At 39.7% G+C, this 19350-nt stretch overlaps 1 protein-coding gene across 2 annotated transcripts in view; it reads left to right on the forward strand.

Moving 5' to 3' along the window:
* The window catches only part of LOC146658437 (adhesion G protein-coupled receptor B1-like), a 211937-nt gene that overhangs the window by 152491 nt on the left and 40096 nt on the right, over positions 1–19350 (forward strand). For both annotated transcript variants that reach the window (XM_085422057.1, XM_085422056.1), the window contains 2 exons: positions 6040–6166; positions 18033–18136. In XM_085422057.1, coding sequence (XP_085278183.1) covers positions 6040–6166; positions 18033–18136 — 231 coding nt within the window. The remainder of the gene's footprint in view (positions 1–6039; positions 6167–18032; positions 18137–19350) is intronic.

A 19350-nucleotide genomic window follows, 5' to 3' on the forward strand; every position in this document is an offset into this window, starting at 1 on the left:
CAGCCTGGAAGTTATCAGAACATTGGAAACACCACCAGATCTACCTGAGACAGTTGGGGTGTACCCTGGTTATGCCACACATGAAAAGGAGAGTTGATGCTGCTACATTGTTAGCCCTAATCCAATCACCAATGACCTCCTGGGAGTGAGGAAAACTCTCCTTGCTTATGTGACTGTCTAATACTCTGCTGGACAACCTACTTGAAGTGTTATTGTTACCTTTGGTACTGAAACAAATACAGCAAGGTAACAACTGTTTGTTCCTCCGTTCACAGCCAGTATGCCCCGAGTATAGCATGGAGCACAGTTGTGTGCTATAAGTGCCTGTAGTTTATACTTAGCTTTAGTTGGTTTTAGTTATTTCCAGTCCCACTGCAATTGTAGTGAGAGTTTGATTGGCATTGCAACCAAGAAGTCTAATTTGTTCCTGGTGGCTGACAATCTCTATTGTCTTGGCAATCAGGGAACAAAGAAAATAATATGGAACGGTTACAGCCTATGATAGCTTAGTCCTCAGAGGTTTAAGCTAATGTATCCACTGCTGTGAAAAATGCCCTACCTTCCTAATTTCTTATTCTGTTCCATAGTTGTCACACACACGTGTTTCAAATCATCAAACAAATTTTAATATTAGACAAATACAACCTGAGTATGTACAAAACATAATTTTCTAATTATTTGATTCATCAAGGGAAAATAGCTATTTGAAGCTATCTGATGTAGTGTGAAAAAGTAACTGCCCTTTTACCTATCAGCTGGTTGTTGATGGTTCTTGTGAGCAACAAGAACTATAGTCAAGCATAGTCAACTATAGTGAACTGTCAATGAAATTGAACTCAGCTCTCCAAATAATGTAGTAAATCACAGGTAAATTTAATTTTATGTAGCAAATCAATTCCATTGTACCAAGGGAGCAATTACTTTTTCTCCCAGAGCCAATTAGGTTGGAACTTGCAGGACCTGTGATAAACTTTCCAGCAAATGACTGAAGACATTACCAGTGAGAGTGAAGAACACCATTAACTTACATATGACTAGTAGATACAGTAGAAGGTCACCTGGCTGAACTGGAGCCAGGAATGTCTGCGAATGACCAGCTGGCACCTTCAAAGTGATCCATCCAAGTTGTACACAACTTTGGAAACCCTCATTCATCTACTGTCTTGTGTTGCTCGCACATTAGCCTCCAGAACAGCTTAATTTTGCATAGAATGGAATGGAATCTAGTATGGACTGAGATCTGGTATCTGTGACAATCACAGATTTGTCTTCCTTTAATGAGTCAACTGTACAATAAATATTCCACAAAAAAAAGAGAGAGAGAAACAAGGCTGCATTTTGGCCACATGCTAAATGCGCACAGTTAAAGAGAGATGTTTAAAATCAGAAATAAACTCTCTCGCAGACATTTGTGGCTTACAGTGTGTCTGTTATTGTATGGCAAATAGGTATGCTGAATAAATTCCAATAAAGTGAAAGGACAAATGAGAGTGTGAGAGAGAGAGAGAGAGAGAGTGTGTGTGTGTGTGTGTGTGTGTGTGTGTGTGTGTGTGTGTGTGTGTGTGTGTGTGTGTGTATTTGTTTGTTTATGTGTTAGCTTCAGGAGGTGACTCAGTGCTGACATTAGCACATCACCTCTAACAGAAATCCAATATATTAGGAATGAGTGCAGTTTCTTTGTGCAGATGATGTGATTAAGTCTTTCTGTGAGCCGCACCATGGCCTGCGGACAGTTTTGCCCCCACTGTCTAATTGGATAATTTAGGTGCTGGTCCAGCAGCCCTGCATGGAACAGTGTCCTCTGCCAAGAACTGGCCACATGGATAGTAAGGTGAATGCCAGCATTAAGAAAATATAGTGTGCTTTTACAAGGATGATCTATGTAGGAGCAAAATCTGGTTCTGGACAGTTCAGCAAATAGCTACATTTTTAAAATGTCTACATGACAAATAATATTATTTTATTTATGCCCTAAAGTAGGTGCCTGAACACCAGACCTAATGGTGTTGCAAGTATTTAAGGGTTGCCGTAATTAGGTCTAGTGTAAGGGTTATTTTAGTTCTACTGAATGCAGCTGAATGCACGTGGGGGTACATGACAAACAGTGAAAATATGATGATGATGATAACATTTGGTTTGTCTCACAATTGTATGTTTGTTTTCATTATTACTGAATGAGGAAGATGTTGTGTTTGTATATAAACACAATGGCTCGTTGTTAGGCACACTTTAATGTTAAAGTGATTACATCACACTCTTCCACTTCTTCTCTAACCTCCTCATTTGCCTGTTTCACAGTGGCATCTCTGGCCTAAAGGAGTAATAGCAACCATAAAAGCACAGTACATTCAGATTCAGTCTACATAAGCTTGTACACACAACAGAAGCCGTGGTTTTGAGAATTCCATTTCACAAGGAAAGGCAGAGCTACCACCAAGTGACAAAAGCCCAGTTTCAGTATGAGGGATAAGCAACTTATATCTATGGGAACTTTTCAGCTACGCAATCATCTGTCAGAACATGTGTCGAAAAGATGAGATCAGCATTATTTAGGACTAATTTAACTCCCAGTTATACTGCGATTAAGACCATCTTTTCCTAAGCAATGCAACAAATTAACAGGTTATCACATTAAACCACAATTTACCTAAGCACAATCAACATCCATCAGCATCTTCTCAGGAAAAAATACATTTATTATATAACTGGGTGTTAAGTCACACATTGAAAGTAGTCCTGATCACATTTTGTGGACATATGCTGTGCCAGCTATTGTGCCTTATTGTGCCTCTGTCTGTACACCGGATCTGACAAGGAAAGAAAACAAACACGGGGGACAGTGACAGTCAGCTGGTCATCCTGGTGAACCACCAGTGAACCTGACTCAAACACTCTCCTCCACACGGTCCCCATTTATAAAGTTCTCTGCAAACAAAAACATTACTGCTAACTAGTGGCTTTTCCCCTTTCAGAGTAGCTAGGCAACACTGAAGAACCACTTTTTGCTTGGGGGAAAAAAAGTGAAACTGAACAATCTTTCCTCAGTTTTTAACATAAAAACTTTTTGCTGCAACACCAAAGTGATCCCCACAAACTCCTTTTTAATATCAACTTCCTTGTTTGCCATTTAGTTGCCACTAACCGACCCAGTGACGTCATATTCTGTACTCACACAAAATGGTGCTACTTGTGCTCTAATAACTGTAACTTAAAACACTTATTTTTTTTAAATCCAGCTTTAACCTCCTAAGACCCAAACGCTTTCATAGCGTGCATCTTTTATTTCTCTTTGATATTTGGCTGACTGGGACCTGATGAATGTAAAAACAAAGAATTACCTGATTTTTTTTTTTTACCTGATCTTTGTTTCTGATAAAAATGACATCCACATATGAGGACATTCACTTAAAATTTATAAATATAAATACAAAGAAATGAACAGTTTCTAATATTTATGGTACTTTTATTTCATTGGGGAGAGAATATCAACTCAAAGTAAAACCAAAAAAACACATTACATGTAAGTTCTAAATTGATTTGTATGCTATTGAGTGAAATTAGTATTTAATCCTCAAGGAAAACATGACTTAGTTGGCAGGTTTTCAGGAGGGATTTTGGCCTTTCTTTACAGAAATGCTACATGGAATGTTAAGAGGTAAAAAAAGAAAAGAAAAATAACTTAAACAATCAATAATTATTGATATTGGTCTCAATTTATTTTCTGCCAATTGACAGCTGTAGTTTGGTGCTTGGTTTCCGTTCATCATTCTTAACATTCAGCTGCTTTTTCATCAGTTTGACTGTGTCTAAATTTCTGTGTGCACTGAAGCAGGGTAACATAAGGCTGGGCTTTGTCAGGAGCCTGGTCAAATGGAGTTTTGCTATCTAATTGCCAGAGATGTCAAATTATGAAACCGTGAAGCTAGAGTGTGTCAGACTGCTTTGATTTGACCAGCAAAACATCAGCCTTTTGACACTAGCATGTTCAAAATGAAAAATAAGTGGGTTGAGCTTGTGTGTCTCCCTATCCAACACGAGTGAGAACGTGTTGCCCTATCCTTCCCTGTGACATCATACAGAACCAAGAGTATAACTGTTAGAAACAGTGTTTGCAGTAGAAGAAACTTTAGATGTCAACAAATCCATAATCTCATACAGTCTTAAAAAGATGGAATTAACTGGTCAACTCAGCAACACTAAAAGGCCCAGACAAGAGAAAACTAAAGTGGATGATCACAGAATTCTTTCCAAGTTAAAATAACCCCTCCCACAACATTTAACCAAGTCAAGTCCACTTTCGAAGAGGTAAGTGTGTCATCAAAGTATTTAGTTAAGACACTTTCATCCTTTCAGAAATGTAAATACAGAGGTGTATATTAGACTTCACCTGAAAACATCTAAAAGAGCTCTGAAGAGCAGATCTCTTATATATTAAACCAAGATTTATTTGTAACAGAATGATAGGAGGAGAAAAATAGGGAGAGGAACAGCTCATGATCTGAAGCATACCATTATATTCTGTCAAACAAGGTGCAGGTAACATTATGCCATGGCCATTTTATGGTTGCTGTTGGATAAAAGTCCCTAACTTTTACTGCTAATGTGACTCTCAGGCTTGGTGCTTCAAATTGCGAATAGAAGTTGGAACCAAACCATACTGCTGAGCAACCCAAGAACCATTACAGGATTAAAAAGGATGGCAGAGCAACCCACAAACAAGCTGCTAAAAAAATAACTGATATATTTTAAGTTCACATTTAGAATAAATTTATTCCCAACACTTACACCAATGCCACTCTTTGCATATTTTTGCAGTATGATAGAATAACATATACATTTCTGTTTTTATGCTAGTGTAAAAAAAATTACTCTTGGTGTGCCCACCTGTACTCTATATCAGCTATTCCACATTAAAATACTTCGTCGCTACTACTTTACTGGCCCTTTTCCACAGCAGGCATTCTGAACAGCCATGGCAGGAAATAAGCAGGTGTAACTGATATACATGTAATGGTCAGTTTTCTTTCTTTATTTTTCTTTCTGCTTTGATCCGCTGTCAACTGTGAAGAGCTGTGACTCATTAATGTTACTGGGTTATGTTATGTTACAAAAGATGCAGTGGTATTGATCACTGGGCCAGATTTCCATGATAGTGGCACTGCTTTCTGCTCATGCTTTGGTGTACTTTTTAATAACAGGCTTTCAAATTGTATTATCGTTAAACAATAGGGCCAGAAAAAAATAAAACATTCACTGTAGACAGGAATGAGCCGCAATATAACTTAATACAAACGTATTTCACGTTAGGTATTAAAATAATTCCAGTTGTTTCCAAACTTGCCACTGATCCACCGTCATAGGGCACTGATCGCTGTATTAATTAACAGCGATCTTGATCAACACGCCATGTTTCCATGTTTGCAGCGCTGCTTTCCCAGCATGCACCAGTTTCCCATCAGAAATTGCATAATTTGTTGCCTCTTTTTTATATGAGGCATGCATGGGAATTTTAACATTATGATAAAAAAAAAATTACATTAAATAAAGAACTCTACTGTATATACATTGTGCATAGTACATATAGCACAATATTGTAATGGCTAATATTTAGCTCACTTGAAACAACACGTCACTATTAATATTATTATTATTATTATTTTTAATAATAATAATGATAATAATAAGGACAACGATGATAATAATGATAATGATCCCGAGTGGTTCAGATGTGAGTGTTGGCAGTGTGTTTCTGTAATGTGTCCGGGCTGAGAGCTGCAGCACGCCGCCTTGTAGCGCCTCATCGTCGCCTCCAGTCCGCTGTGTGCGCGTGCCTGCTGCAGCGGCAGAGATGTAAAGTGGATTAAAGAGCCGGGATAACGCGGTGGGATTTGAACCGCCGTTTTTTCTTTTTTCTTTGCTTTCTTTAATTTGCCGGGGCTCTCTTATATTCACCGCATCGCTTTTCTCTTTGTGCTTGTGTGTGTGTCTCTCTCTGTGTGTACGTGTGTGTGCGCGCGCGCGCGTGTTTCTCTCGTGCAGCTCCTCTCTGCTGGGATCCTGGTCTGCCAGGGGCTGCAAAACCGTGCTTGTCGACTCATTCAGAACCAAATGCTCTTGTGACAGACTGTCCACCTTCGCCATTTTAGCACGGCTAAATCCCGAAATGGTAAGTCCGACAACCTCCCATGACTTCCATAAAGGTATCGGAGACGGGATGTGTTTTTGTGGGGTTCTTTGAGAATGCATCAGCTGTTTCTTTTTTTTTCTCTCTCTCTAAAGGGCGTCATTGTCATTACATATCAACAGATCCTCCCTCTTTCCCCCTCCTTCCTTTTCTATGTCTCGACATGCCAAAGCCATGCTGCAAAAGGTTATTAAAGGCCAAAAAAAGGATTTTATTTAGGGGGTGTCTTTACTTATGTGGCTGTTTATCTCTTCCAAGAGGAGGAGCAGCACCGTGCTAACCTGTGGTCTCTGTTCTCAGATATTCACACACATGACACCATGAGTAGGATTTCAAATCATGTTAGAGCTGATGATCATAACTGCATGCCCCTCAAATTCCACACCCCTCCTTAATTTTCTTATTTTAGGTAAACGCCAACAATTGGTGTTCACATTAGCATATTTTCCCATAATAGCCTGTCAGTTGTGTCTCCATGGTTATCACAGGCCCAGTGGAGAAGGTGCTGCATGGCAATTCCATAATCTGTACTACAACAACAAGCAGCAGGACACATTTTACCCAGACTTGGAGGTAAAGCAGGACACAGAACACAATGCCCTTCCATTGTGGCTGCAGCTGGGCTCAGCAGTCAGCTATGTGTCTTCAGAAATCCCAGCCGAATCCCAGTGACTCAAACGTGGCCCAGTTTCTGTGGGCACAGGGCTGTGTCTTTGTGGCAATTTTTCATTTAGACCGATTAGTTATTATTAGACTGGAAATTGCCTCAGAAGCAGTTTGTTCACTAGTTGCCCTGGTAACAACATGGGCACAGAGGCTTTCTTAAAGATACAGGAGGCAGCAGGCTGCCCGTCATGCTGCCTGAACAACTTAGAGAAAGAGGCTAAGCCAAGGGGAAGAGCTGAAAAAAAAAACAGACTGGCTATAGCGCAGCCACCACGTATAAGTTAATTCAGGTTTTGATTGAACTGGGAAGAGCTGGGATGAAAGGTGCTGATGGAGTGTGGTTGTGGTTAGTTTAGCATAGCTTATTGATATTTAAAATTGTAATAGTAAACAAAAGTCATGTTGGTAGGTACCTTGGTTTGGGACTTGGTTCATGTGTGAAAGAGATTTTGAAAAAGTAGTAGTGCCCACTGGGCATGATTGGGCATGGATACTTGCTAACTAACTAACAGACTAATAATTAAGCACTGCTTGAGACGTGTAGTTCAAAGGCGAGAATAAGCAGGAGAGTCCTAGTGACTTTACATCTTACTGGTATCTTATCTTACTGGTACTTATATGGATGAGTAATTAAAACCTTTCTTTTATAGAGCTGTTATGAAAAGGGAAACCATTTCTTTTACAAGGACTGACCCTTGATGCCAGGACTTTTGATGCAAGGGTCATGTATCCAATGGAAGAAGTCCAGTTTTTGGTACTTAGACATTGATTGCATTTTTCTGATGCATCACAGCCAGTCCAGTAATGATAGAGATGCACGGTGTTGTTGACCAGGTAGAATTTTCACACTGGAACATCCATTAAATCGCAAGTTTTTGATAATATCTTTTAAATCAGTTGAATCCTTTGTGTTCAGTAGAAATGTTTGACACTGCTATATTTTAATATAATATAATGAAATTGCTTTTCTTATTTTGTGGGTTTAATGATTCATGTTATATTGTAACTTGATCAGTACAGGGATCAAAAATGAGGACAATCTATTCGCTCCTCTCAACCTCCAGATGAGCCATTCAGTTATCTGGACAGGACCTTGGCTGAGGGAGGAGAGGAGGAAAAAGCAGGAGGTCATACCTTGATAAGTTACAAGCTGACACACTGGGCACAGTGCGAGTATGGAGCAAACCGTCTTGCTTAGGAAGAAACAGTAGAACAACAAAAAGGCCTTAACAGTCGATTGTTTTTTTGATATCCAAGTGTGTCTGTGGAGACATGTAAAAAATCGCTGTATAATATGTATTATCTGAATTAAACACATTGTAAAAATGAGCTTCCATTTTATTAATTTAGTCCTGGAAAAAGGACAAATAGTTTAAAAATCAGTTAATAATTTAAAACATTTAGTTAATCAACATGCCAAATATTCACTGTCCAACTTGTCAAATTTGAGAATTTGCTACTTTGTCATTAGAAATGTGCTATCTCTGAGTCTTAGACTTTCAGAATATATATAAAAATGTGAGAAAATTTGTTAAATTTGTGAGATAGTTATGTCTTTTTAACTTTTTATAGATAAAATAATCTCTATGTGTTTGCGTACGTAAAAATAGCACACCCTGTTTAAATGTTTTCAACGGTGTATAGGAGAGGTAATTGAAACCCTATGAAATTCATCTTTTATGCATAAATATTCAGCTGGAGATTTTTATGATTAATCTGGTAATATTTTTTCAAATAATTAACTGTTAGTTACTAAACAATTACAGCTATAATTAGAAATTGGGCCAAGAGCTCTCCTTTTAGCCCATAGACAGTTCTTAACCCCAAAATATTTCTTTTCAAATCAGCGAGGCAAAGACAGTTAATCATTTTGTTGTTTTATTTTTTCCCTTAGTGGCATCAGCAGGCAGAAATTATAGGGGTGAAGAATAGTAATGACACTGAGGATCTGAGGTCATTTCTTTAGTCCTTCATTTATACCTTGAATTATGATGGCTGTGGACTGGTAGTCATTCTTGTTCTAGTTCTTTGCTTGTTTGCTTGAATGGCACATGGGTAGTTGGTGCATTAAAAACTAAAAGCCTGTAAACTCCTGAGAATTTTGTGGACACGTAAATTTGAAAGCTGACGGCCATCTGCAGAGAGCCTTGCACTCATTATCGATCTTAACTCCATTTCACATATGACATGGCTCTAGTAGTGAGGCAAGTTTCTTAACTCAAGCCATTAAACTACAATGCTACCACACGTACTGTAGATATTAGCTTTCTGTCTCTGGATTTATAGGTCATCTTTTAACACTTTTCTCAGTGCTGTGCCATATAATATTGTCTGTTATAACACAGGTATAATTATTATGTGATGTAAAACTTACAAAACTTACATTTCTGGATATCAGTGCTGCAACGACATCGTGCAGCGACAACCACGAGACAAGCTCGGAAACGTTGGGGAGCTTTTGATGACAATCTAGCATCTGAAAATGGAGCTACTTCAACATCCAATCAAGCATAGTTATTTTCAAAATAAGAACAGTTCCTAAAGGTGGAAACAACAAACATCTCTGACAATTCAGTCAAATGCAAGAATGAAATAAACGCAGCTGATGATGTGTGACCCAAAACTAAACAAATATCTCAGCTAAGCATCACTGAAGTACTCACTTGTTACCTTGCGTATGACAGGAAGTGCAAACAGTGGATGGAAATCACTGATGCATGACGGTAAAGGAGGGCTATAAGCAGCTAGTTAAAACACTCCACCCTATGATAATATTCCACACTCTCCTGAAAAGTTACCAGATAAAGATAATTTACTTTTCATATATAATTTACTTTAAGTGTTAAGCAGTCATGTAGCGTTATAGTTACTAATAAGTTGTAATATTTAATAATCAATATGTAATAAATTCACAGGAAACTACTACAACTACTTTTGTGTTTACATTTGGTATAAAGCTATTATTGCTCTATAATTCTGCTGCTGCTTCTTCTGGCACCTTAAAGCAATAGATTCAGACTTTCAATTAAGCAGTCTGTGATCAATGACAGTAACTCTTCAGAAAAGAAGGATGGAAAATGCCCTTCATTTTGTTTGCACTGCTAAATGTTGCTCCCTTTAATAAGCTGATAAAATGCTGGCAAAACACACGTTTTTAGGGCTTTTTTTCTATATTATTAGAAATAGTGTTGCAAATTTCTTTGAAATATTGTAATATAATGTAAAGGCTGTATTGTCCACCCCTGTTTCTCCCTCTATCATATGTCAATCATTAGTATCCTTCACTAGCACAAATCCTATTGCAGAATGGATGAGAATGGAAAACCAGTATAGAACTGGTTCCCAGTAGTTCAATACTCTGGAATTGTTAGATTCCGGTTATCAGTTCCACTTGCACTTGCGCTGCAGTCTGCTGATTTCAGTTTGTGTGCCAGAGGGGGAAATAATGGCATAGTCTACAGCAGCGGTCTCCAACCTTTTTTGCGCCACGGACCGGTTTATGCCCGACAATATTTTCACGGACCGGCCTTTAACGTGTCGCGGATAAATACAACAAAATAAAACTAGTACCGGTACCGAAAAAAAGAAGATTTATTCATAACACACGCGAAAAGACCCAGAAAAACCGAGTTAACGATAAAAACGATAACAAAATAACGCTGAAAACCAATAAAAACCCTGAAAACGATACATTTCACACCTGAGCCTCAACTCATGCGGCCCGGTACCAAACGACTCACGGACCGGTACCGGTCCGAGGCCCGGGGGCTGGGGACCGCTGGTCTACAGTAGGGGTGCAACGATTCACAAAATTCACGGTTCGGTTCAGTTCGATACTTTGGTGTCACGGTTCAATATTTTTTCGATACAAAAACATGTTCATGCCTTTTTAATTTGTCATTTATTAAAATTATAAATATATATTTTAACTCAAAAGTACAGTTTTTAAATTTAATGTTGCTGAAACAACAAAATCGTCGATGACTAATTTTATAGTCGATGCGTTGTTTGAAGCTTTGTAAGATCCCAAAAGACCCAGGAATAAGTAGTAGGATTTAAGAGTGTAATAACGGACTGAAACAGAAGATGTTTGACTCAGTCAGCGCTCCAGATGAGTTAATTGATAATCGCGTTAGTTGCGCATTAACGCTGACAGCACAAAAAAAAAAAAATAGAGTCTAGGGCTGCCACGATTAGTCATCCCTGTCAGTGCACCCCAGGGTGGCTGTGGCTACAATGTAGCTTGCCATCACCAGTGTGTGAATGTGTGTGTGAATGGGTGGATGACTGGATATGTAAAGCGCTTTGGGGTCCTTAGGGACTAGTAAAGCGCTATATAAATACAGGCCATTTACCATTTTTACCATTTATCCCAAAAGAGTAAGAATAAGTAGTAGAGTGTAAGAGTGTAATAACAGACTGAAACAGAAGATGGCAGCACTGCATGTACAAGTATGCCAGCTGCCGTTAAACCCCGAAAAAGAAGAAGCAGTGTCCGGTATCGTAGCTGTGTCCAAATTCAGGAACCGCATCCTCCTGTGCCCGCATTTGTAGGCTGATTACGTTACAGCGACATGACAAAGACTGTCCAAATTCAAAAACTCCGACAAATGCGGCCGACAAATGCGCCCTTCATTTCCCCAAATTGGAAGGATGGGTCGGGTGTATACTTCGTGGCCCAACCTATCCCAGAATTCATAGCGCGGCCCTGCTCAGTTTCCAACAATGGCGGCAGCTAATTAGTTTTAATATTATTCTTATTATTCTTTTTGGGTCACAAAATAAACGTTTAAGATATTTTCAGGCAATAATGTAGCTGTGTAAATTTCAAATATCTGCTCAGTTTATCAAGACACCACATATTTTCAAAAGCGCTCCGACGTTTTCCGAGACGTCTGTTACCCACTAGCTCGATAGCTAGCTGGGGTTCAAGGCTCACTAGAGCCGGTGAGAACACCGGACTCCCGGCAAATCGTTTTCAAACCCACCACCGTCTTTCGCTACTCAGGTTAAACATGATATATATAAGTCACTTAGATAACTTAAAAATGTTATTGTTTGGCTTTTTTCAGTATTTTATTTGTTCCTGAGTAAATTGTTTGGCTGAGATTAAAGTTATAGTTTTTACACAGCAGAATAAATGTCAAGCAGACAACTGATTATCAGAAGTGTGAGATGCTCGAGAATATACTCCGGTGTCCTGTTATATTTTAGATAGCAAGGAGCAGATGGCTGAGTTTATTAAACTCTGCCGAAACAATCTGCAAATTTCATTAAAATTTTATAAACTAATATCTTGTCTTTGTTTTTAGTTAGCACATACCTTAAACACTTAAATCTGTAAGCTAATGATAGTTATATAGTCCAATGGACGCATGATCTGATTAGTTGACTAATCGCAAAAATAATCGGTGACTAGTCGACTATCAAAATAATTGTTTGTGGCAGCCCTAATAGAGTCGCCAATTTGGGATTTCTTTGGCTTTAAACGAGATGAAAGAGGTAAACCTAAGGATGTAACCAAAGCGGTGTGTCACTTGTGCAGACGTATAGTGCGAGCAAAGTACTCAAACACGGCTAACTTGCATGAGCATGTACGTGTCCACCATCCGGCTGAGTATGCTAGGCTATCACCAGCTTCTGCAGCTCCATCAACAAGCATTTGGGCGCACTCTGAGGAGGGTGCATTTCACTCGCAGATGAAAGAGGGTGCAGTTAATTTTTTCCTGTTGACTGCTTCTATTAGCTCCATCATTAATAGCAAACTTATTCATGGGCAAATAAATAATTAAATTGCCCTTGTAAAAACTATCGGCGATAGGCTATCGTGCTGGCTATTGTTGATAGTCGATATATTCGTCCAATCACCCAACCCTAGTGCATAGTGTTTCCCCTGGGTTGCTGCTGGTGTGTTTTTTTTTAAGCCTTGTTCCACACTTCCAGTTGTACTACAGGATGGTCTGAACTGCTATACTGTTTCCTGAGAGAGGATAAAGCCTTATGTTCGTATTATGTTTGTCACAATACAAAGAACATGTTGTGGTTGTGTTGGTAGTAGATGACTTACACTCTGTTCGCGATTTGATCATGTGTACTGCTCTTAGTATTATGGACCATGTTGGTCATTATTGGCTTTGTCTATGTTCATTAATCGGCAAATATAAAGTAGATCACTTAAAGAGCTTTCTTCTCCTGTTGGTACTTTTCCCCTGTTGCCGTCTAATGCTAATTTGGCCTTTAGTTTTGCTCTGTTCACATGTGTGACATAATGAATTAAGCTAATAATTACCAGTAAACTAATATTGGCATATCCTCAACGTGCTGCAGCCTCCCTGCAGCCTGCAACCACCTGTGCAGATGACAGGCTGTTTGAATTCTGTTGTTTCCAGAAAGCATTGTGTCTCCTAAGGAAAGCTAAATTCCCGCTTGTGCTTTTTCCAGAAATTTCAGCTTTTCTCATTTCTCATGCTCTTCTTTTTTCCCCTTTCCCCTATGTTCTATTATTTTGCGAGACAGCCACGGCCGCCATTCGAATTATTCCTGATGCAACACATAGCAGCTTCTAAATGGCCCAGCCTCTGTCTGCAGCTAGCCTTCTACAGCCTCAGCATGACAAATACCCCAACCTCCTTTTTTTCCTCTGTCCCCCCCCCCCCCCTTGCTCCTCCCATACTTCCATCTCTTTCTTCTCTACCCCTCAGTCATTTCATCCCACCATTTTTCATTCTCTGATGTCGCATCACATTGTAGTTCTGCCTCTCTCCCTCTGCTTACTACATCATTTACTCTCTAGCTGCCACCTCTGGTGTGCGTTTTGCTCAGTCCAGCTTCACTGCAGACTTTTAGAAGGAAAAACAGGGAACAAATGCACTGCAGTCAAAGGCAAAGCCCTCTGAACCCAGTGTGCTACCATTGGTAGACCCGTGTGCAGTGTAGGGAGAGAGGATGAATGAATGTGCCTGTGCTGGTATCAACTGGATGCTATAAGCCTGGCCTCTAGTCGCAGTGACAAGCCTCACGTCAATTAGCCCATTGTAGGAGTAACAAATAGGTAGATAGTATGAGGGCTGTAGGCTGTTAGAGAGGCAGCATCTGTTGATGTTTTATCTATCAAGTGGAACTACAGTTATGGGAGTCATAGCTGTACTCTGATTTGCACATCAAGATGTCTTGTGGTCATATGAAAACCTAAAAATAAATAAATGGAAAGCAAATGATCTGATGATCGGTGAAAGAGAAACCTTCTGTGTTTTCATTTTTTGACTAAGCCACTTTTTTGTGATTGGTTTTCTAGCCAAGTATGTGCAGGTTTATTATCTATTTCCAGCATGAAGATAAAGTAGCATGTGTGCAGTGCAGTGAAAAAGCATTTATCTGATTTGTTAGCTTTTTGCATACTTGTCAGTGGTGTGTTTAAAGTCTGCTCATGTGGAATTATGTGGTCTGGCCATTTTCTTGTGGACAGGAATGCTCTCATCTGGACTCTGTGTGAGCTTTGGTACGAGGCAAGTTCTGTCGTTAGCTGAGGAAGAACTAAAAAGTTTGTCTGTCTCAGCAGACGCCTTTCTGTTTCACTGCACTTGTAATCTTTTTTTCTCCCACTTTGCTTTTAGAGAAGGAACTCACTGCAGTGCAGATTAATCAGAGGATTTAATTAACTTGGCCCCGGCACACACATCAAACCTGGAGACAAGACAGGCTATAAACTCAGCCAATTATCTTCTGCTAGAGGGGTGGGGGTAAATGTGATGGGGTTGGAAACCCCTCGCGTCCCGGTCCCCTCAGGTCCAGCCATCCTCCATCTGTGAGCAACTGCAAAGCCTTTTTTCACTGCTACTACTGCACCCTCATCTCACCTTAATCTTCTTCACCCGAACACAGCACAGCATTAGCGATGAGCTGTTCCAGCTACTGATCCAGCCACATTAGGTTTGGATGATTACTCCAGCAAATAACTTTGTATCTGTTATTAAAACGCATTCCCTTGCATATTCACTGAAGAGACCGCCTACCATGACGAAATGGGTGTACAATTGTTTCACTTCATTTCTGTTGAATCAAATTTGGAATTTTAGTGCAATCATAATAACGTCGGTGGGTATTGACTCTTTGCTGTAAATGTCTCTTCTTCCTAGAGCTTTTGGTTTATACCGACTAAATATAAGTGCATTTCAGTGGGAAATGTCATTAAAATGCCTTTTGTTTTTAACTGAACTTCTTGGCTTGAATGATGGTAATCTTGCTAGGTTTTTTTGTGGAGCCAGTTCTAAAAAAAAAATTCAGCTCCTCCCTTGTCACAAGGGATTGCCACTGGTGGTAGCTCCTCTTATTTGTCAGAGTGGAGTTACATCGGATGCACTGGCCGACACAGCCATAAAAGGCTTAGGGGGTCTAGCTTCAATCAAACCACAAAACTTTAACTTGCCAAGGGAATATGTAAACCACAACTTACATATCTTGGTGTATCCTGAGAACCAGCTCACATGTTGAGAACTGTCTATTCTGCTGTGGTATTAGTAGTAGATGAAATACACTCCAAGGAAAACTTCCCTCACCCCTGCTATAGATATTACTGTAATGGGCTAACCTTATCGCGTGATGTGCTTTGATCAGGCCAAAGCATTTTGGCTTACAACTAGGGAAGGGGATAGAGAACCGGTTTTGCAGAAAACTAGTTCCCAGTAGTCCAATTCCTTGGAATTGTTAATCTGCCTGCCTATCAGTCCCGCTTATCGGTTCTTGCACATGCAGTAGAATCAACTGATTTCGGTTCACATGTCAGAGGAGGAAAATAGCAGCGCAGTGCATGGATAGGACAAGATAAATAGTAAAGTGGAAAACTGCATCCATAGATCTCATAGATCTGCTGCTAAGCAGTTTTCCACTTTACTATTTATCTTGTCCACAAGCTCATCTTTGATGATACCAGCCCAAACCAGTACTCCACCTCCACCTTGCTGGCGTCTGAGTCGGACTGGAGCTCTCTGCCCTTTACCAATCCAGCCACGGGCCCATCCATCTGGCCCATCAAGACTCACTCTCATTTCATCAGTCCATAAAACCTTAGAAAAACCAGTCTTGAGATATTTCTTGGCCCAGTCTTGACGTTTCAGCTTGTGTGTCTTGTTCAGTGGTGGTCGTCTTTCAGCCTTTCTTACCTTGGCCATGTCTCTGAGTATTGCACACCTTGTGCTTTTGGGCACTCCAGTGATGTTGCAGCTCTGAAATATGGCCAAACTGGTGGCAAGTGGCATCTTGGCAGCTGCACGCTTGACTTTTCTCAGTTCATGGGCAGTTATTTTGCGCCTTGGTTTTTCCACATGCTTCTTGCGACCCTGTTGATTATTTTGAATGAAACGCTTGATTGTTCGATGATCACGCTTCAGAAGCTTTGCAATTTTGAGACTGCTGCATCCCTCTGCAAGATATCTCACTATTTTTGACTTTTCTGAGCCTGTCAAGTCCTTCTTTTGACCCATTTTGCCAAAGGAAAGGACGTTGCCTAATAATTATGCACACCTGATATAGGGTGTTGATGTCATTAGACCACACCCCTTCTCATTACAGTGATGCACATCACCTAATATGCTTAATTGGTAGTAGGCTTTCGAGCCTATACAGCTTGGAGTAAGACAACATGCATGAAGAGGATGATGTGGACAAAATACTCATTTGCCTAATAATTCTGCACTCCCTGTACAGCTGCTGCAGATGGTACATGGTTACATGGTTGCTATGGTGACCAAGACAGTGGCAGACAAGGTTTTGGGAATGAAAAAAGCGAAGGTGTCACGTCTTCATTTTCCTTTATTTTAATTTGTCTGTTCAATATGGAAATTGACTTTGTATGCATACATTGTCCGTGTGTGTGTGGGTGGTGTGTGTGCATTTCTGCTGATTGGAAGTATTGTGGTTTCTTCCTAAATCACCTTGAAGTCACCTTACTGTCAAACTGAAAGCAGAAAAGAAGCAGGAGCATTCTTTCAGAATCTCTACGCGTGTGTGTGTGAGAAAGAGAGAGCGAGAGCGAGAGAGAGAGAGAGAGAGAGTGACATCCTGCTAACCTTTACACCTCTAGTAACTACCTACTCTACACCTCTACTAATCTTATCCTGTGCAGCCATTAAACCAGGCTCAAAGTAAGGCGGTGCGATATGACCAAAATCTCATCCTGATAACAATATATATCACAAAATAGAGCATTTTCTGTAAATTCTGTGAATCTCAGGCAACCTTGTGTACCTGGAGTTGAGTGCTTTGACTGATGCATGAAACTATATATGAGTATTTATTACACGGCGTGGTGCGGGGAAAAGCCGGTTCTAATGTTTGAGTCTAAGGATTATTTTCAGCGCTCTTTTTTGCTCCTCATCCGTAAACTCTCTCCATACTCTTTCACATGATTCTTGCGTAGATGGTAGAAGAGGTTTGTTGTGTTGGAGTCTGTTGTGGGGACCTGTTTGCGGCAAAGTTTGCATAGTAAAGTTTTCTTCTCCATGTCAGACTTTTCATAACCAAACCAGATCCATGCTACAGAGGTAGCCCCTCGTTTAGGAATAAGGTCCTCAATTTGTTTTGACTGGTCTTTCTGTTTCAAGCTGCCTGGTTCTACCTCACCTTCACTGGTCATGCTTGTATTCTCTGAAATGATGAAAAAATATTTCCATAAACAGTGGATTTTGTGACACCACCAAACAAATGATAGCAAATAATATTAAACGGTAGATGTTTTATTTTCGTCATCCATCGTCATATCGCACAGTCCTAGTTTAATGTTTTTTTGTGTGCTGGTGCTTTATTAGCTAGAGTTACACATGATAAAAACTAAATCCATCCATATTACATATAAATTTAATATAGATAGTGGCTCTTTAATGTATTGGCTTACACATTTACCTAACAACAGGAAAATGGACTCCGCTGAATTTGAACCATGGATGACCCAGTTAGGAGGTGAAAACTCAACAAATCAAGCCAACATGGATTTTTCTTTTCTGCTGTCAGCTCTTGTCAAATTCTGTGCACACAACAGATCTGCAAGACCCCACTGACGAGTCCCTCTGACTTTGTTTGCAGCAATGGGCTTTTTCATTATTCACTTTTCACTTTATCAGATAAAGTGGAATAGATCTTGATTGTATTTCACATTTTTCTTTTTTGTCCTCCTTCCTTTTATTTGCAGAACATGGATAAGACACAACTCCCGTCTGTGACACTGATTGTAGGCTGTGGAGTGTCTTCACTGACATTGCTGCTACTCATCATCATCTATGTGTCTGTCTGGAGGTGAGATATTACAGCTTGCATTAAAAATATTAGCACAGGGCTGTGATTAATGTGAGGAGGAAGTGTTAACAACAGACTAGCAGCTCATCAGGTGGGAGGATATGAACCATCTGACTTAAATCTATCAAGGACAAAAGGACAGTGCTACTAAAAGCATGCTTTCTGCTGGTTTTAAGATTTTCAAAGATTGTGTTTCATTTTATTAAAAAGCCTACAAAATTATTAAAAGCTCTTAAATAAGCAGTAGAGCCAAAATCTAATGTAACAGTGTAGATTGAGAATGTAAAATCTTCTACTTTCCAAAGCTGTACCTACAGTATCTTTTCCATTAGTAACTACTTGGATCGCCACAGTTTTCAGAGTTTTCCATTAGGTCATAGCACCTGATACCAGGTATTTTTTAGTACCTGCTCGCCCAGGGTTCAAAGCAATCCGAGCATGTCCTAAAATGTGATGTCGTCAGACTGCATGCCACCGATTGGCAGGTTAGTAGCATCACTCGATGAGTCGTGAGAACTAGGGGTGGCTTTTTCCTGATTCAAATTGATTTTAGTTTGAATAATGCAATATCCATTCATTAAATCCTGATTTGGTTTTTAAATATAAATGTATTATGTCAGAAACGCCAGAATCTCAGCGTAAAGCTCACAAAACTATTTCAACAACCACCAAAAAGCCAAAATAGCAGGTACACGGATTCCGCTCAAACATGTAAACACAAAACGAGATCCACGGCACGTACGCGGACATGCCATCATCTCACAGATTCTGAAGCTGCAGGTTTTTCGTCAATCTCCAACCAAAATTCACTGAATCAGCAACAAAAGAAGACCAAAACTACGCTTCACGTTTGAAAGGCATAGTAAAAAGTGCCCTCTTACTTTGGCAGTTTTGCTCACACCATAATAAAATCACTCTTGTTTCACAGCTCTTTCTCTCAGTATACTTCAAGACCAGTTTACCATCAAGAATCTCTATTTTTTTATCTCTATCGCTATTACTTGCTTGCTTACTAAGCACCAAACTACCGTAGTGCACAGTGTTATCGGCAACAGTTTTTTTCTTGTCTTCCCGCAAGAAAACCTCATTTCTGCTGTTCAGTACCGAAGAAATTGAAACTTTTATAAATTATGCCAAACTGCAAAACACTTAGCTGTGTAATTAAAACCTCTTGAACTTTGCTCTGCTTCACCTCAGCAACATGTTCATATGTG

The sequence above is a fragment of the Rhamphochromis longiceps genome, linkage group LG11, assembly GCF_057381845.1.
Source record: "Rhamphochromis longiceps isolate RC_006_pf linkage group LG11, R_longiceps_female_GT1.1, whole genome shotgun sequence".
Classification (NCBI taxonomy): domain Eukaryota; kingdom Metazoa; phylum Chordata; class Actinopteri; order Cichliformes; family Cichlidae; genus Rhamphochromis; species Rhamphochromis longiceps.